Genomic DNA, 20705 nt, shown 5'->3' with positions numbered 1-20705 from the left:
TTGGTTTAACTAATGAAAAACCTCAAACATAAAATAATAGTAATATGATAATAAATACTATATTAGTCAAAGTCCAAGTAAGAAACAGAAACCATACCATGAATTTGAACAGGGATAATTTTGGTAACAAAGAATTTTTAACTGATAACAGGATAAGCTATTAGGGGATAAGAGCAAACTCATACACTAGGACTGAGAAAGAGTACCCAAAGGAAGAACACCTTTGGAAGGGGAGAGAGCATGGCTTTGGCCTACTTAACAGAAAAGTGCCCTGGGCTGCCCTGGGCCAGAGCTGGTCTGCAGGTGGTGGTAGATCAGGCCTTGCAAACAGAACCTTAAACCCTGTGGAATGGTAAGCAAGCAGCCTCCCACCAGCGTGTCAGCAAAACTTGCTGGAGGGTTAAGCATCAGTTTGTATCTGCATTAGTCAGGATTCTCTAGAGAAACAGAATCAATAGGATGCATGTGAGACTTATTAGGAGGAATTGGCAGATATGACTTATGGAGGCTGACAAGTCCAAAAATCTGCAATGAGACCAAGCCGACTGGAGAGTCAGGGGAACTGATGCTGCAGTTCTAATCCAAAAGCAGTCTGCTTGGAGAATTCTCTCTTGCTCAGGGGAGGCCAGTCTTCTTCAGGCCTTCAACTGTTTGGATGAAACCATCCACATTATGAAGGGCATTCTGCTTTACTCAAAAGTTCACTGATTTAAATGTTAATTTCATCCAAAAACACCCTTGAGAAACATCCAGAGTAATGTGGACTAAATATCTTGGCACCCTGTTAACACATGATCCAGGAACACCCTGAGAAACAAGAAGAGAAGCCCCTTCCTCCTACATGTCCCTCCACCACCCCCTACTGACAAAGCTTAACATGGTACCAAAGGACAGGTCCAGCTGTGGTATCACAAAGTAGGGCAATGATGGGTAAATTTGTTGCCAAGAGGCAACAATTTGGTAACTAGCACAAACACCCATATGCATTACCTAATTTCAATAATTGATATGTTTTCATATTTTCTTGATGTTAGAAGTTAAAAATATTTTAAAATATTTCCACTTGCATTGTTAAAAATAAGGACATTATTTTCCGTAATCATTTACTATCACACGAAATTAACAGTAATTCCCTAATGTCTTGAAGTGTCTTCCAAGTACCCAATTCAAATACCCTCAAATTCTCCCCACATGCCTTAACTGGCTTCTTCAGACCAGGCCCCAACTAAGAATCACACATGGAATCTGGTGGTTACATTGTTTAAGTCTAGAACAGCCCTGCCAGCTGCCACCCCTTTTTTCCATGACCTTGCACTGAATTTTCATTTCAGAAGATCAGGCTACAATGGTGTCATTTAACTTGTTCCTCAAGTCCCAGTACTTCCTACAAACCGGAAGTTAGAGCTTAAGACTCAGCTAGTTTCGCATACTCCCTTTCCTCATGAAAATGTATACTAAATAAGTCAGGTTTGAATGCACTGATGTGCTGAGATGTATTAGATTCTCTAAAATACACTGACAGATGAGACAAATGACTTCACATTTGTGAAAGGAGAATTATTGTTTAAAGTGAGCTTAAAGCTGAATCGGCATAATCTTTATCAGTATTTTTTCATCAGATTTAAAAGAAGTTCAGTGGCTCTTATTTACCATGGAATTTCTGGTTATGATTAGCTCTTTTGTGAGAAGACAGACTCCAGAGAACTGGGGCCTAAAGGGGAAGGAAGCCTGGGAATGTCTGCTTGAGGCTGCACAGCTGTAAAAGACCTCTTGGTGTTGAGGGCAACACTGAGTACTTAAGTACTTACTGTACTTGATAAACAGGAGACACCCCATTGTTCTCCCAGGGTGTGTGTGTGCTCCTTCACAACAAGGAAGAGTAGTAAATTCAACTAGTTTAACTAGGGAAGGGAAGGGAAAGGGAGAAGGGAAGGAGAAAAGGAAGGAGGAGGGGAAGGGGATAGGAAAAGAAGAAATTAAAGAACTAAAGGAAAAGCCCATTATCCCATAAAGAAGTGAGAAAAGTTGGAACTGCTGACTCAAGTTTTTGAAAACATGAGATATACAAAGGACTACAATTATGAGAAGAGCTCTACCTGGTAGATAATGAATAAATGTTAAATTTATAGTAGTTACAACAAAGTAAAATGATTTAATTAAGGCTACATGACTAAAGTGTTAAAGAATTACAAGACATTTAGTTAACTCCCAAACTGCATGCCTTTCTCTATTTGTTGGAATCTACAGTAATATGAATCCTTGTAAGCATATATACTACATAAATTTAAAACTGTATTATTGTGGGCTAATGTGTTTCATGTGTCAACCTGTATTAATTAGCCTAATTTCCATTAGAGACCTAACATGCTAACTTTCAGAGTAATTTTATCTTGCTAATTTATTCTTAGAATTTTAAAGCTGGTCAAAGATTATCAAGTACATCAGAGAATTGTGGGAAAAATCCCTCTCCCTTGTAACACTCTGCTCATGAAATGCACTCTATCTTCACTAGAACATTTGATGAAAATGGCTTTCAGTGACCTACACAACTCAAGAATATAGCAAGACCTGTTCATTAGACCATATTCCGTCCTGCAAAAGGCCCATGCAAACCTGCATCTCCCAGTTTGTTTCTTTTGGTTTCCTTTTTGAATGAAAAGGACATGTCTCCATGTTACTAAATATTACAATGTACTATTACTTAGTTTCTCTTGACCTCTTCTAATAGGTAATAATTAGAAAAGTTGGATTAAGATTATGACGGGTCTCGAATATTGGATTTCATTCTGTAAACAAGAGAAGCTATTGAAAATTTAGTTATTTCCCCCCTTATCCATCTCCACTCCCCCATTCCCAGCCCCACGGGAAAAGGTGTAATAGCTGTACTAATGAAGGTGGAAAAGAGCTTTGGATCATTTTTTAAACTTCCTGTCCATTAGAACATCACAGCTGGTGAGAAATCATCATAGTACCTAGGTAATTCTAACAATATAAGTTTAAGATATGTATCAGTTGTATTATGAACATGTGCAGCGTAATTGGCAGATTCTGGTCTGTGAACTGACATTGGCTTCCACTTCACTCACCAAATTAGTTACTCCTAGATTAACAAATGTAATTTTTGGAACCTAGGGAAAGGTAAGAGTAGAGCAACACAGTCTTGGCATGAAGCCTACTGGAACCCTATGTCAAATGTTTTAAGGACCCTGGAATTTGCAGCTGTCTACACAGACAACGCATCTATAGGTTATCTTCATTATAAGCCACCCATTGTTGCTCCTACCTGCCGTTGCTTATGCTGCCCTCTCTGCCTAGAACAGACACTTGGCTTACCTCAGCAGCCAAACTTCAAGGTCCAACCTGAAAGGCACCTTAGCCTCTAGGCAGAATTAACTGCTCTTCATTGGTATTCCACAGTACTTTACCATACCAGGATAACAACATTTACACCAAGGTAGTAACCTCTTCGATTTACCCGTCTCAGGACTGTGTTTAATAAGGAAATGGGAAAGAGTGGGTCGGGAAATAGAATAAGCATGTTTTGCTAGACCTCTCACATTGTCTCAGCAATGAACAAAAATGTGCTTTCTTCGTGTTTCCTCGGCACCTAACATTATGGTACAATAAGCACTAAACAGATATCTAAAAGGCAATTATATCTAAAGTATTTGTCTACAAATCTGATGTATTGTTCAGAAAAACAACAGAACTTAATTTCAAAATGGCCTACAACAGCAGTTAATCAAAACTCATTCAGCTGGAATAGCAATTTTGAAGACGCATAGACAATCACTATGTTTAAAATTTAACTTGTCATATTCCTCCATAACCCATTTCTCACTGTGTAATCTCCGTTTCTTTAATGGCACAACCATTCTCCTTCTCTCTCAAATTTAAAATGTAGTCATCTTAACAACAACAACAAAACAAAAAACAAAAAAAAAGAGTCATCTTTGATTCCTCTTCCTCACATGCAGTTTATTGCTAAATCCTACTCTCCTAAACACTAATAATCCTCACTGATTCTATTACCACTACTCTTGTCCAGAATTACTTCTCTCCCTGACTACTTTTATGCCCCCCCTGACCTCTCCAGGCATCTTCTCTATCTGCTAATTCAGGTTACACATGCATAACTGCTAGATTCATTTTCCTAAAAACCAAGGCTCTGATCTTGTCACTCTTTTACTCAACAACTTAATAGGTTCCTACTGTGTTCCAAATAAAACTCCAACTCCAATTCGAAGTGTGCATACAATACATCCATATCCATATCCAGCATTATTTCCTATCAGCCCATTTTACTCACCACCCCGTCTATCACATCAAATTCATTTTTTCTGATAACTGCACTTGCATTTAAACTTTCCCCCATTACGTTCTTTAAGCCATGCTACCTTCCTTCCCAGTCCCTTAAAAGACATCCCCAACAGCACTGGTTTTCATCTAGAGGTTTGCCCCATGGGCATTTGGCAATGTTTGGAGACAGTAGGAGTTGGAGGCTAAGGATGCTGTTAAACTCCCTACAATGCACAGGACAGCCCCCCACAACAAAAAATTATCTGACTCTGGGGTGCCTGGATGGCTCAGTCGGTTAAGCGTCTGCCTTCGCTCGGGTCACGGTCTCAGGGTCCTGGGATCGAGTCCTGCGTCGGGCTCCCTGCTCAACGGGGAGCCTGCTTCTCCCTGCTTGTGCTCTCTGTTGCTATCTCTGTCTGTCTCTCTCTCAAGTAAATAAGATCTTTAAAAAAAAAATTATCTGACTCAACATGTCAACAGTGCTGAAGAAACTCTGTCCAACAGATTATTCCCTTATCCTGGCATATAAAAGTAATGCCTCTGTTCTCTAAAAATTCCCACCGTAACGTGATGTATTTGACTTATCCAGTGTTGCATTACTGCTAAACCTTATACCCCTTATGTCCTCCCCTCTATGCTCATGATGCTTTTATTCAAAGATTATTTACCGAGCATCTGTTATGTCTGTTAGATGGCAGTCCCAGATAGTAAGCACAAGGGCAGGTACCATCTCCCAATTATTTCCAGATACTCCGTGATGTCTTGCACACTTAGGTCTGCGATAAGAATTTGCTGAAAAAGGGCAACTCTCTCTGTGCTTCATTTTGCACCTAAAAACTCAACAATTCTGATATTGATGTGCAGGAACTAAGAGGTACATACATCTGTTGCCATCTAGTAAAATTCAAAATGGCCATTTCTAAGTTTCTCACTAAAAATGAAATTAACAGGTGGTCATGAACCCCCTGAACAAGTTGTCAGTTAAAAATATTTCATAATAATCAATTAAACCTCTAACAGTTAAAATCAACATTAAATAACTTAATAGCCTGAAAAAGATTTTCATAAACTATTCTAGTATGCAATAAAACATGCTTAGCTATGTTTGTTACCTTATATTGCTACAATAATTTTAATTTTTCCAATAATATATCTTAGCCTTTTCCTGAAAAAGCAAATAACTGCTGGAGAATATCATTTAAACAGTGGTTAAGAGCCAATATAGTCCAAGTGCTCAATTAATTTAATGAAAACCCTTCCTCCCCTCAAATTTCATACATTTGTCTACATCTGAAAATAAAAGAGGAATAAAGATGATCTCTAAGGCCAAATGGGGAAGTAATGTGAAAATGTACTATAAACAATCAGGACTCCAGCAAATACTACCATTCCTCAGTATAACACAAAAGAAATGGACTTATAAAGCAGAACGGGTTTGGAACTTCTGCATAGTAGCTGTGTAGTCCTATGAGAATTAACTCACACTTCTAAGCACAATCGAAAATGAAAATAATGCCAAAGTTATCGTAAGACCTAAAGGCTAACATTTACAAAATGCCTAGAAGACATAAAGCTACTATAGTTTTAACATTCATTCAACAAATCACTCTCTAGCTGAAATCCCTCCAACTACTCAAAACTCCACATGTAAACATACCAAATCCTAGAGGATCTGGCTTCTATCTCTCTGACCTAATCTCCCACTCTTGCACTTGCTCAATGCACTCTAGACATCCTTATAGCCCCAGAACAAGCCAAGCACTTTCCCTCTCTGCCTGCTGCTTACTACACAGATCTCTGCATTGCCCACTCAATAGTCAGATCTTGGTTCAATGCTCCCAATCCTCTTGACCACCAGAAGTCATTACTCAATGCCCCTAATGCCCACTCTCTACCCCACTATCTTGTTTTATATTGCTCTTTCCTGCACTGAAATTGGTAACTGTCAATTTCTTTTCCCTTAGTATGTAAACTTGAAGGATAGGACTTTTGTCTTTTCAACCCTCTATCTCCCCGGCCTAGCTCCAAGGCCAGGCTAAGGCAGGCGAGTGGGACACCATCACTCAGGTGCAAAACTTAAGGGGATGCCCAAATTTCAGTAATCCAGAAAAATACTAATTTAAAGCAATATTCTAGAAGATGAAAAGTAATGCAAAACACCATGATGTACTCATTATCACAACTCTGCACAAAGCGGATCCACCCAGCACTTGCAGAACTCACCCATCTCAGCCCTGCTTCACCAGGACTTCCCACCAATTTAACTGAACGTTTAGCCGTAAGTCAAGCATTAACTCTCCCTAAGGCTGCAGAAAAGCCAAGGAGAGCCACAAAAGACCGTGATTTGGACTTTTTGGAGCTGACACCCGGTGGCTTCACTGGGCTGTGGCCAAAAACCTGAGTGAAAGGAATGTACTGTCACCACTTAAGTGCACACTCTTTTTAAGTTCAGCACGACTAATAATATGGTGCCAGTTGTCATCGAAGACTTAATACTTCGACCCATTCCCCTGCCATCACTAAAAAAATCATTCCCTTGTCTTGAGGCCTCCAGCCCTAAGGTGTGGGAACTGGAACTCTTAGGGCAAGACGTTTTAAAAATTTTTTATTTTGGAGCAGGAATACGGTCTCTTGCGCTTGGGCCCTGAAGTAAATAAAAACCCAGGAAAACGTAGATACAAATTTAATAAACTTAAAGTCCGTACAGAGCAGTGGCGGCTGGACAACTGTGGTTGAAAATACAAATAAACACGCTTACAAGAAAGAAGTGGTCCCACCATCACCCCCGCGGGAAGGCCCCTGGGAGACGCGGCCCCAAGTCTCCAGCCCTACCAGCCGCTAGACCCGCCGTGCGCCCCGGAAGCCACGCGTATCCACCCACCGCCGCCCGCTGCTCTGCGGGAGAGAAACGCGGGGGTTCCCAGCGCGCAAGCGCCACCCCGCCAACTCTGCAGCCACCGCCCGCCACGGACTCCTGCGCAAACGCAGAGGGCAGAGGGAGGGGCGAAACTGAGAGGGAGAGAGGAGCGCGCCTAAATCCTAGAGAGGCGGGCTAAGTAGGGTTGGGGGGTGGGCTTGTCTTCCGGAAAGTCTGGATTCCCGGACAACCGGAGTCGCCGCTCACCAAACACCCGCTTATGTGCTGATCGAAGAAAGTCGGCTACCCTCTGTACCCATTGAAGATCTTCAGACAGAAGCCGGAGCTGCCTTCAGGATGAAATTAGGACTTGCAGGAAACCTCTTCCCAAGACGGAAGGAAGCTTGGCGGGTTCACGCATGCGTGGTAGGCTACCTCCACGTGCGGCCTGGCCGCGGCCTCCCCGCGCTCGGAGGCCTCGCCCCTAGGCCCGCCCCCTGCCTCAGCATCTTTCCGGACGCGCGGAGCGGGGAAGAAGGAGGGAGGCTGGGCCTCACAGCTCGGCCCCGCCTCGGCAGCCTCCAATTGGGCGTGGGTGAGGACTCCCCCTCCCACCGCCTTCCTATTGGAGCGCGCGTGCGAGCTACGCACCCCATTGGGCAGTACGGATTTGGGCACCAAATTCAAAGATTTTAAAAGTACCAGCTGGCGCCTTTTAGGAGATACAGCTCTGTGAAGCGGACGGCCGGGTCTTCTGCTGTGGTAGCTGTTCCCTCACCTGAGGCGGACCCCACTTCCACTGGCATGAGCCAGCGCCCCTGCCGCTGCTCCCCACGGCCCCTCTCCAGCTCCTGCCGCTGCAGCGCCCTGACAGCCGCCGGGCGCCCTCACCCTTCAGACGGTGAGTGAGGAGAGGGTGCGGGGGGCACGCGTTCCAGGAAGGGGGTGCGGGGTTGGGGGGGTGGCTGCGACCGAACCCGACCCCCTCCCGAGTCCGGGCGTGCGCCCCACGGCGGGCCGGGCCAAGCGGGCGTCGGCGGCGGTTCCTGGGTTGAGGGGTGGGGGGAAAAGAAGGCTGGGGTTCAGGGAGGGGAGGCCATAAGTGCTGAAGCGGGGTGGCGGGCCCGGGTCCCGCCTGCCACGCCGAACCTGGACGCCAGCTCCGAAGGAAGTGAAGGTCTTGGCCTTTCAGGGCGCCCTTTTCCCCTTGCAGGATCTACCTATCCTTGTCCCCACCCCGCTTGAAGAGGCGCCAAATGCCCCCCTCCCCTCCCCCACCCTGGGGCCTGGGCTCTGACAGGGCTCGCGGGCCGCCGGCCCCCGCGGTCTGGCCAGGTACCTAAGGCCCACTCCCTGCGCCCCTTTGCCATATTTACTCCCGCACCCCTGCCTCAGGTCCGCAGGCAATTTCCCCGGGTTTTCGCTGCCTCACTCTTGCTGGCGGGCGCGGGAGATCCTGCTGGCTTATCTCCCGCCTCCTCCACCAGGCCCGCGCCCTGAGGGGCCACTTCTTCGACCCCTCAGGATTTCCATGGTCTTACCCCTACCCACTCCCGCCAAATGGAGGGACCCCCTCATCGGGCCAAGCTGTACAGGGATGTCCGAACAAAAACATTATTTTTTCCCCCCTATTTTTCCTTTTGCCCAGTAACTCGTTTTCAAGGCCTAGAGTCAAAAGGAGGGGGGGGGGGGAAGAACTTTTTAATAAAAATCGGTGAATTTGCCCTTATGTAGCTGATTTTCTGAGAATTGAAGAATAGTTACTTTTTTCCCCTGCGCTCCTGAAGATTTAGATAGTCCTTTATTCCCAAACTCGGTTAGAGTGGAAGACACTCAAACGGTTATTTTTATCCTCTTTGTTGCTATCTGAAAAGAGATCCAAATGCACTTATTTTGCCTCGGAAAGTACCATATATTTTTTAAATTAGCAATTCGATTTTGTGATATTTTGGCAATCACTGAAGGATGCTCCTTTCACTGGAAAAGGGGTTTAGAAGACTTGAGGAAAAAATAGTTTTAACAGGTTAAATCTGTTTCTAGAAAATCCTCAATCGTAAGTCTTCCCATGAAGTTCTGAAGCTTGGTGGTTTTAAGAAGTGGTATTTTGATTATTTAATCCAGTCGCCTGGTATTACCACCTTGCTCCTCAGAATATTTGCTATCTCCATGAATTTTATTCCCTGTTTACAAATTTGAGAAAATGAGATTAAAAGTTTATTGCATCGAAGTATTTTTGAAGGCTTTCATAAAATTTCTCTTAAGAGATGGCTGTTTTGCAGTTTATGGCAACAAGCCTTGGGAGTCTTAAACTCTTAAGGAATAGCCATGCCTAACCATGGCCACATGGTGATTATCTTATACGTATTGCTGTTTGTAGAACTTAATCATTTAACACTGGGATAGTTGTAAAAATTTTTAAGCATTGTAGCCTATTTAACTGTGGTATTTTAATGTGGAGCGTCAGCTCTGACTTAGAAAGTTAAATGTAAGTCAAACTTTGTACAGGTAACTATAATACCATCTTTTCATGATTGGACAGTGTGTTGGTAAATGAGGTTTAAAAAACGCAGTATGAGGGGCGCCTGGGTGGCTCAGTCGTTAAGCGTCTGCCTTCGGCTCGGGGTGTGATCCCAGCATTCTGGGATCGAGCCCCACATCAGGCTCTTCCACTGGGAGCCTGCTTCTTCCTCTCCCACTCCCCCTGCTTGTGTTCCCTCTCTTGCTGGCTGTCTCTCTCTCTGTCAAATAAATAAATAAAATCTTTAAAAAAAATTAAATTAAAAAATGCAGTATGTTGAATCTTCACTCAACAACATGAGGTAGATATTGTATCCATTTTTAGAAAAAAATGAAAGGAACTAATTGAATATTTTATGTCACATTGTTAGTCAGAAGGCTAAGGAAATATTTTCACTTGAAGTTGGATCTGATTCCTAGAAAAAGTATATAATCTGGAATACTGTGTGGAATGTATTTTGCTACTTTTAATACGTTTGTGATTTGCAATAAAAGCATTATGAAAGGATTTGGTTTAAAAATGTGATAGGAAGTACCGTATGTGATGGGACTCTGTTGTACATTCAGTCCAGTTTTATGTTCTTAACCCCATTTTATAGAAGAGAAAACAAGCTTTAAGAGTTAACTGCCTCAGTTTTCCCTGAGTCAGCAAATAACACTTTATATCTTAGATGATCAAGACTTAAACCCCAGGGTATTTTTTTTACTTCACTTTCTCTCATTCACATCCAGAGCATCAGCAAGTTCTGTTGACTCTCCTAAATAGATCTCAAATCTACCCAATTATCTTCATTTCCGCTGCAGTCATCCTAGTATCAGTTACCCAGCTCTCTGGACGCCTCTGATATACACTACTAACTAACCTTCCTCCTTCTACTTGTACCTCCCTACAGTCCATTCTCTACAGTTGCTAATGATCTTTTGAAAACTTAAACCGGATATCTCAACTCAACCCCTCAAGGCTCTTTATTACACAATGAATAAGTCCAACATACCCTAAAATTCTACATCCCATTCTACCTCTCCAAATTTAAAGTTTATTACATAATTTCACATTTTAAAACTAAACCTACAACCAGGATCCAGATTTTGGAACCAATAAAAGGAACCAGAGTTCTTGGAGAAATAAGTGATTCTAGGGCTGGAACAGGAAAAATACAAGATGAGCCTAGAGCATCTTGTCATGCCAGAAGGTAAGAAATGCTCCAAAAACAAAATAATGGAAGTATTTCAAGTAGACATGAACTTTTAGTAGGAAAGCGGAAACAATTTGAGCAGCAACATAAGTAAGGCAGTATCGGATTATAAACTAAAGTCCGTGAACCTATACTTGTATACTTTTTTTATATATATACTTTTATCTCACTTTCCAAGTGAGGTAGTAGAATGAGCACGGAATTTATAGTCAAGAAGGGTGATCTTGGGGCACCTGGGTGGCTCAGTCATTAAGCGTCTGCCTTCAGCTCAGGGTGTGATCCCAGCATTCTGGGATCAAGCCCCATATCAGGCTCCTCCGCTATGAGCCTGCTTCTTCCTCTCCCACTCCCCCTGTTGTGTTCCCTCTTTCGCTGGCTGTCTCTCTCTCTCTGTCAAATAAATAAATAAAATCTTTAAAAAAAAAAAAAAGAAGGGTGATCTGTCTCAACTACTTGTCAGAATGTGGGCAAGCTACTTAGCTTCAGTGTCCTCATTTGTAAAAATAAGTTAATAATACCTCTTCATCCTATATCAGAAGGTTGTGAGGAGCAAGTGTTTGAAAACAAATTGGAATTGTGAACAATTATAAGATGTTTGGATTATCAAGTCTAAATTTTAAAGAGCTGTTCATATTCAAAGAGTGGTATTGAATGAAGGGGTTCTACAACAAACATAGTTTTCCCAGTAACTGGGTTCTAAAGATGAGCAGAGGAGGGGCACCTAGGTGGCTCAGTTGGCTAAGCGTCTCCCTTCTTCTCAGGTCATGATCCCAGGGTCCTGGATATAGCCCTGCATCAGGCTCCCTGCTCAGCTGGGAGCCTGCTTCCCCCTCTCCTGCCTGCTGCTCCCCCTGCTTGTGCTCTCTCTGTCAAATAAATTAATAAAATCTTAAAACAAACAAACAAACTTACAAAGACGAGCAGAGGAAGAATGCCTTTGAAAAGAATTGAGAGTTTCTGAAGTAGTTTCAGTGCTCTTCACTTCAGGCAACTTAACAAAGTAAAATACGTGTCTTTGTAGGTGGCTTCTACTTTTTTATCCTCAAATAAAATGTGGCCATATGTAAGTAGTACTTAATTCTTGAGGCAAAAATTAAAACAATCTCTTGGGGGGCGCCTGGGTGGCTCAGTCGATTAAGTGCCTGCCTTTGGCTCAGGTCATGATCCCAGAGTCCTGGGATCTAGCCCTGCTTCAGGCTTCCCGCTGCTTCTCCCTCTCCCACTCCCCCTGCTTGTGTTCCCTCTCTCACTGTCTCTCTCTCTGTCAAATAATAATAAAATATTTTTTTTAAATCTCTTGGAATTTTTTAATCTCCCGAGTAGAAGAGAACCACTCAGAATAATTTGTTCTAGAATTATGATTAATGTTGGTGTTCGAAAAATGTATATTCTTTATTTGCTTTTTATGTCCTTGAACTTAGTTTGAAGCTAGTTTTTAGGGCTAGTCCAGGGTTTAATGGAGTTCTGGAGCATATACTGTGTCTTTCACTGTGTTAAACACTGGAAATTTAAAGAGACTACCTACCCACAAGTGTCCTTTTAGTACTTAAAGGTTTTGTTCTAAATAGAAACTATAAAATTAACATGGACAGATTACCAATACTTAGTACAGACTAAACATACTGACTGGTACATACACTGACAGGATAAATTGTTAACTACCTGTGATTGGCTTGCAGGGGGAATAGTAGGTGTGGAATACATTTGAAGCATATACTATTCATATACTCTGCCTTCAATAATACTGAGTAATTTTCCTGAACCCATCTATTATATTCCTCTCAGAATTGTGCTTTTGCTCAAGTTAACCTTAAGCGAATGCTTTTTCCAGCCTCTAGTGCCTGACAAAATCCTAGTCATCCTTTAAAGCTGTGGTTCTCAACTGAGGAATGGTGGAGATTTTGACACCACCACCCCCCCACCCCACCCCAGCCTAACATTTGTCAATGACTGGTGACTAGAAACAGTTTTTATTGTGCTGCCAGGGGTAGGGGCTGCTAATGACATCAAATGGGTAAAGCCTGCTGAACATCCTAAAATGCAGAGAACAGCCCCCAATAACAAAAGAATTATCCAGTCTAAAATATTAGTAATGCAGACATTGAGAAACACAGCTATAAAGATATTTTTAAGTGCTGCCTGTTAGTTGTAGCTTAGCTGATTTCTTAGGCCGTGGGTGTGGTGATACAACCCTAAAGAAGTTTTTGGCTTTTTTGAAGCTTAAATTTGAATTTTATGAAATATGAATTTTAATGAATAATATCTAGAAATAATTGTATGGTTTGTTAATAGTATTATTGGTTTTTCCCTTTTATGCTACTTATCATAAATAGCGAGTATGTTATCTTCTCTAGTTATTTAAAACAACTGAACAGTAATGCACACTTGCTGCCCAACCACCCTCACATTCTTATATCTTGTCTTATACTGATTATAGTATTGTTCTTATTTACCAGATCTTCTGACTGATAGCTGAACTATTAATTCCTCTGGCTCTTTGGTTAATTAGTCATGAGAAATCTTCGTTCAGTAATTGAAGATTTCAGAGTTTCTATTTCTAGCACATATTAGAGGAGATAAAGGGAGATGTCCCTGTGCTTGAGTTCACTATCCAACAGGTAGATAGGGTAAACAGACATCTTAATTATATCAGACTCACCCATACCACTGATCCAAATAAAACTTAGAGATAAAAGTTGTGGGAGTTCAGGTAGTTTTTAACTGATGGGTGTTTAAATTTGCTGACTTCGAGTTCTTTCTCTAAGCTTACTTATAGATTTCTTGATTAATTATTATAAGGCTTATAATAACTGCTAATGTCTAAATCTTACACAAATATTTATAGCATTAAGGATTTGTCTGACTTCAGACCCCACTTGATGCATCACATTTCCTTATTTATTCCGTCAGTACAGATTCATGTTAAATAGTCCCCCTTTTCCAGTATTTTTTACTCAATCAGCTAGAGAGACTCCAAATGTTACAGTTATACACTAAAAGCAATCTTCTGAAGTCCCCTTTTAAGAATAGGATGTATGTACTTACTAAAAGATTTAAGTACTATTTCTTCATTGTCACATCTCAGTAAATACGCTTGGATAATTTCATAGCTACATAGGCAACACATAGTGCTGAGAGAATGCAAAGTAATTATATCTCTATATCCCAATTTAAGAAGTAGAGATGTATGAAAATTTTGTCATTAAGTAAGTGGTTTTTTTGTTGTTTTGTAGGTTGTAAAGAAGAAAGTTCTACTCTTTCTGTCAAAATGAAATGTGATTTTAACTATGACCATATTCATTCTGGACTTAAATTGGTAAAGCCTGATGACACTGGAAGACTAGGTTCCTATACTCCTGCATGTTTGGAAGGTTCATATAAAGACTGCATTAAAGACTATGTAAGGTTATCAGATATTGGGTCACCAATTGTGAGTCCCAGGATTGTGGAACTTGAAACTGAAAATGAAAACAAGCCCTTTCATAACAAGGAAAATCAACATGTGCAACAAATACTTAATCGTTCAAATGAAATAAAAGAACTAGAGACCAGTGGACCTTATGAAGACAGTGGCTATTCTTCATTTTCCCAGCAAAGTGGCTTCAATGAACATGAAGAGGGTAGCCTTCCCTTGGACAATTTCACTGACAGTCCACAGTCCTGCCTACAGATGCAAAGCCCAGACCAATATCCCAGCAAAAACTTGCTGCCGGCTCTTCATTTTGCAAAAGTGGTTTGTTCAACATTAAAAAAGAATGCCAAGCGAAATCCTAAAATAGACTGGGAGAAACTAAAGGAATTTATATCCAGTGAAAATTTTAAACTACAGAATATAATTGGCAGGAAAATGGGCCTGGAATGTGTAGATATTCTCAGTGAACTCTTTCGAAGGGGACTCAGACATCTCTTAGCAAATATTTTAACACAGCTCAATGATATGGACTTAATCAAGTAAGTATGATTACTTTGAGTGTTATTATAATCCATCGAACATTTTTGTTGGATGATTTGGGACTACCAGCTCATACGAAAGACATAATACGGTAGTCTTTAGCATTGTTTAATTGAGGTGATGACTGCCTAATGGCTGGTATTTGACCATTTATATGCCACTAAGGTAAAAGATAATTTTTAAAGTAAACATTTAATCCAGTTATTTCACATTTTATATTTATGCTAGTAGGAAACTATTTTTGTTAAATTGGGATTTTTGTTCCTTTTGGTTCTGAAAATTTCTAATATGTAAGCTATATCATACATGCTTAACTATAAAACAACATCCTAGTTCTGGTATATAGCACCAGTAGGTTTTATGACTTCTGTCACACTTGAAAGTAAGAAATAGTTGCTGATGTTTGTAGGGGATTTTTAATGTAGGGTCTCCTTGGTTTGACAGTGAAAATACGGAAATGCACAAATGGATCTGATTATGACTATTTCTTAGAAAGCTTTTATTATTCTTCATTCCACCAAAGATCAGTTCTGATGAGGTAAAAGAATTAAGTTAATTATACAGATTATTGGATTAGATCCTGCTCAGTCAGATTCATTTTTAGCTTTTTGAAAAAAAATTTTAGAGGTACTCTTTTGCAAGTGTTACCTCACACTGGTCTTTATGAAATATAGCTAATGCTAAACAAAAGTAAGTATGGATTTTTATTGTTAGTTAGCTTCTTGAGGGATAATTGACATCTAGGTTGTACTTTTTTTTTGTTAACAAAATGGATTTTTGAAATCGATGTCTACTGAGAGCAGTGTGTCCTACAGTACTTGGGAATTTATCTACAATTTTTATTGATATCAAACAGCTAACATGGTGTCATATATACAATGGGGGCTTCTTATTTGATGTTTGCAGATATGAAAAAATGCAGTACAAAGCAATGGTTCTTGAGGATGCACTTAGAATGACTTGATAGAGAGCTTTTAAAAACAACCCTGCCCCCCTTTTTAAGCCAAGTAAACCCAAGGGGTATCCTTAAATCTTAAGTACCTCAGGCAATTCTTAATGTATAAACAGGTTTGAGAAGCACTGTAATAGAAATTTCTTTTTTGCACTGTTAATGTTGCTGTAGTATATTTATTCCTCTTAGCTCTTTGTGATGCTTTAATTGTTTCCTTTATAATCTTTTACTTTTCCAGTGTGTCTAAAGTGAGCACAACTTGGAAGAAGATTCTAGAAGATGATAAAGGGGCATTTCAGTTGTACAATAAAGCAATACAAAGAGTTACTGTAAGTCTTTGCAATTGATGTTTTCATTTTAAAATATAACAGCTAGTGCTCTTTACCTTTACAAATAGGGAAAAGTAGGACAGATAACAGGTAATCTGGAAATCCTTTACATTCACAAAGCATTTCTAATTTTCACTAGAACTCCTTAAACAAAATTCAAAGATAAAGGGAAAGGAATCCCACCTAAGTAATTTATTTCTTGAGTTCTTCCTAGAAATGGAATGTCCAAAAGGGAAAATTGGTCAGTTCACCAATAATAAGAGTTGACCATATAGCTAATCTTCATTGCCATTTGTATTTTTTCAGTTATATTTTCAACATATTGAAGATTCTTAGTGCAGAAGGGAATTCATTTGCCTTCCAAAAAACTTGGTAAATTTGGAGATGTTTCTGAGAGTATCAGTACATTTTCGAAAATTCAGGCCTAGCAATTAGCAGACTTGGGTCTACATTTTGGTGCTGCTACTTATTTGCTGTATAACTTTAGTCAAGTATTGCTTAAGTTTTCCGGGTTCAGTTTCTTTATTGATAAGGTGGTATTAATGGAAAGTTTTCTAATCTAAAAGGTTGTTTTGAATCCATTCATGACACTTAAACATGACTTGCCATCTACATATGGCGAAAAGAATGACTTTGCTTTGGCATTAGTACTTAAAAAATGATGTATTAAATGCTATATAGGCTAAGTATTTAAAGTGCTTTCACACAATTTCTGGTTTGCAATTTCTGTCAGTATTGTCTATGTGTATGGTGTGTGACTGTATTTAAAGCGTGCAGGTAAACTGGATGTACGGATAAATCTTTTACATTCTCGTTTGCCCTTTTTTACATGTACAAAAATTAAAAATGCCTGATTGTTGAGAATAAAGGAGATTATCTTTAAGTCCTATTAAAACATTTTTTTTTGATTAGGAAAAGAACATTAAGTTTTCACCGCATGCTTCAACAAGAGAATATGTTATGTTCAGAACCGCATTAGCTTCTGTTCAAAAATCAGCAGCCCAGACTTACCCCCAAAAAGGTGCTCAAACCAAGTTATCCGATCCAGGTGATCAAAAAGGCTCTACTTACAGTCGACACAGTGAATTCTCTGAGGTAATTTTTTGTTTGTCAATTAATTAGAAACTTATAGGGCACTTATTGTTAAAAGGATTTAGAGTAAGAAACAGAACTTTAAATTTAATTATAATTAGAACTCCTAGGGAATTATTAATGGAGATTTTATCTTCTGTTCCCTTCATTCTACTCTCAGAAATGTTGGCCACCAAGAAACCATTTCAAGTAATTGAATTCCTAACTGAAGTAATCAAATTAGGAAAGTACAAAAAGATGTCTTTCTATGTAGAAAATAGATACCATTTAACATTGTTTATGACAGTTCAATGATGTTGAGATCTAATTTGGAAATACTAAGAAAACCTTGACTTTAAAATTTCTTACCAAACTGTTCAATATACACTTTACAATTGCTGCCTTTGATATCTGAGGAACAGAACTAAACAGAAAAAGGCCAGCTTTCAGAAATGGCGCCCTCCTACTGTACCTTCAAATCATTGCGTAATGTGTATTGTAAGTTCTACTCAGCACATGGATAATTTGGCAAGCTTAATTTAAGAAACCATAATCTTACCTAAGTGCATGTTTGAAATAAAATTTTGACTGCCAACTCTCTTCATGTTGGTCAGTAAGTATGAATTATATATAGTGAAGTTTAGTTTTTCTAAGCATTGATGATATAATGACTAGAACAACATGTAATTTTATTCAAAAAACATATATTGATCATCTGCTGTCAGGTAATTCATGGATAAGAAAACATGGCACCCCTCATAGCCTTGCAATCTAGAATGGACAATAGCTACATAAAAATAAATGCCATATAATGTGGTAGGTGCTTTAAAAAAAAAGAGCTAGAGGTGACAGAGCAACCAACTCCCAAGTGACAGTAGGAAGACTTCACAATAAAGGTGACATTTACATTAGGGCATTGATGTATAAGTAGCATTCATGAAATAAAAGAGAACGTATTTAAAAGTAACATTAGGAAATAGCCACTACATCAGTTGACAAGTGATAATTATCTCACTCATTGTGAGCTCCTTAAGGGGAGGAGTCATCTTATGTGTGGCATGGGTTCTTTATTCATATATTGGGGAAGGTTCAGAGGTACCTTTCTTGTTTTTTCTACCTAAATTACATTCAGCCCTCACTAAAATTTGCTTATGGATTTTCTTTTTTCTAGGTTGCCAAGACTTTGAAAGAGAATGAAAGCCTTAAAGCCTGTATTCGCTGTAATTCACCAGCAAAATATGATGGCTATTTACAGCGGGCAATCTGTAAACGAGAAGGCTGTGGGTTTGATTATTGTACAAGGTGTTTGTGTAATTATCATACCACCAAAGAATGTTCAAATGGCAAACCCCTAAAAGCTAGTTATAAAATAAGTCCTCTGCCTGGTACTAAAAAAAGCAAGAAGAATTTACGACGATTGTGATGTCTTGTTAAATCAATTGTACCTGATCATGAAGGTTAGTTAGAAAATGTTAGGTTTTAATTTAAAAAATGTGAATGTATTTTGATTTCCAATTCTGTGTTGAAATCAGTGTAGTACATGGGATTTTTCGCCCTGGTGAGTAAAGAGAATATACAGCTTCTTAAAATATTTTACAATTTAATGTGACAAAGTTTAAAATTCAGTATAAATCAGAAAATTTAAATATTTTAAGAAAAAAGAAAAACTAGCTAGTTATCTGATATTTGTGCTTCAGGGATAAAATGAAACTAATTCAGTTTTTATGGTAAAGGAAAGCCATGTAATTTTACCTAGATAATATTAAATATATATCTTGTTTATTACCATCTATTAGCATTGGGGACATTTTATTTGCCTTACCAAATTAAAACCTATCGAAAAAACTTCTGGAGTCTATTAATTTAAATGTTTTGTCATCTTTCTTTTACCTCTTTTTCAGTGTGTATATTTCCCAAAAAGTACTCTTTGTGAAATCTTGTTTTTTTCCTATTTGTAAAGTCTGTATGTTTTAATATTTTTGTACATATGTAAATATTTCTGTATTTTTTATGTCAAAGTAAGAAAATAAAGATCTCTTGTGTATATATATATATGTAAATGTAAATTTTGTACTTGTTATGAATAAAATTGTTACAAGCTTAATAAGTACTTGTGAACTTTTTACTTTGATAAACATCTTGATCTTAGAAACAACTAAACTAGGAAACTAAGAGACTGCCTTTGTATGTGTGAAGGCATTGAGTTGGCTCCATTTGTGTCTGCTCATCTGGGAATCTTGCGACATTCCCAGGTCCCATTCTGATCCCAGTATTCTCCCCACTCCCAGTATTTTAGTAGTTGTGGAGTTGGGTCTTGAAATAAGCATCCCAAGAGGATTCAATGCAAGACCAAGGAACACTTGGAGAAATACTAGTGTATTAATTCATCTATTACTAAACTAATTAAAACTATGGGTTAAATAGCCACATACAAATACTAGAAAGATAAAAATGTGCAAAATAGAATGTTATCTTTGCATTCAGAACATTTGTGCTAATAAGAGCCCAAGACAAGGGTACATTTTTTAATTCCTTCTAAAGTTGAATATGTTTTGGTTTCAATTATGAATATGGAGAAATTCTAAGAGTTTGAACTCAGACAAAAGTCCTAAAGGTTTAAGGGTGGGCCTCAGATCCTCTCAATAGAGTTTCAAAGATTCAAGGCATTTGCCTTTCATCCCAGTGGAAACCTAAGGTAGATGATATATCTTAAATGGATTTATGGGTGTGTCTTATCCAATAAAACTGCCCACGAAATTAACACAAGGGTAAGTAGCTTATTGAGGTAAGATTGACAAAATGGACAACATTCAAAGTATAATTTGGCATTCTCTTCTTAAAGATTTTATTTATTTATTTATTTGACAGAGACAGTGAGAGAGGGAACACAAGCAAGGGGAGTGTGAGAGGGAGAAGCAGGCTTCCCGCCGAGAAGGGAGCCCAATAGGGGGCTTGATCCCAGGACCCTGGAATCATGACCTGAGCTGAAGGCAGATGCTTAACGGCTGAGCCACCCAGTCGCCCCTATAATTTGGCATTTTGATGTATATACATACATGAAGCCATCACTACAATTAAGGTAATGAGTATAAGTATCCCCAAGTTTCTTCCTGTCCATTTGTAATCCCTCCTGCCAGTTCCCAGGTAATCACCAATCTGTCACTGTTGGCTTTTCTAGAATGTTACATAAATGGATTAGTGGGATTAGTCAGAGTACAAATTTTATTATTTTGAGATTCATTCATTTCGTGTGTGCCAGTATTTAATTCCTTTTCCTTACTAAGCAGTATCCTGTTGGATATACCAGTTCATATGTTCCCCTCTTAATGAACATTTGCCTCCTACCCCCACCCCATTTTTTGCTATTAGAAATGAAAATGCTGTAAATGCTGCACAAGTCTTTGTAAGATAAATGGTATGCTTTCATTTCTCTTGGGTAAATAGTGGAATGCTTGGATTATATAAGTAAGTGTATTTTAACTTTTTAGGAAAATATCAAAATGCTTTCCTAAGTAGTTATACATTTTACATT

General features: G+C 39.2%; 1 protein-coding gene across 2 annotated transcripts; it reads left to right on the top strand.

The window, feature by feature from the left end:
* The first annotated feature begins 7854 nt into the window (after positions 1-7854).
* Positions 7855-19253, top strand: FBXO5 (F-box protein 5). 2 transcript variants are annotated; one of them, XM_040627974.1, is made up of 5 exons: positions 7855-8057; positions 14103-14820; positions 16012-16102; positions 17015-17197; positions 18345-19245. In XM_040627974.1, exons 1-5 carry the CDS (start codon positions 7961-7963, stop codon positions 18594-18596), a joined length of 1341 nt encoding a protein of 446 aa, XP_040483908.1. In that variant the 5' UTR covers positions 7855-7960; the 3' UTR covers positions 18597-19245. The 2 variants fall into 2 exon arrangements, with proteins under 2 accessions (XP_040483908.1, XP_040483909.1); XM_040627975.1 differs by lacking the exon at positions 17015-17197 and having other exon boundaries at positions 18345-19253.
* Positions 19254-20705: the final 1452 nt, after the last annotated feature.

The sequence above is a fragment of the Ursus maritimus genome, unplaced genomic scaffold, assembly GCF_017311325.1.
Source record: "Ursus maritimus isolate PB19 unplaced genomic scaffold, ASM1731132v1 scaffold_13, whole genome shotgun sequence".
Classification (NCBI taxonomy): domain Eukaryota; kingdom Metazoa; phylum Chordata; class Mammalia; order Carnivora; family Ursidae; genus Ursus; species Ursus maritimus.
Note: the sequence above shows the minus strand (reverse complement) of the source record. Positions and strands in the feature narration are given on the sequence as shown.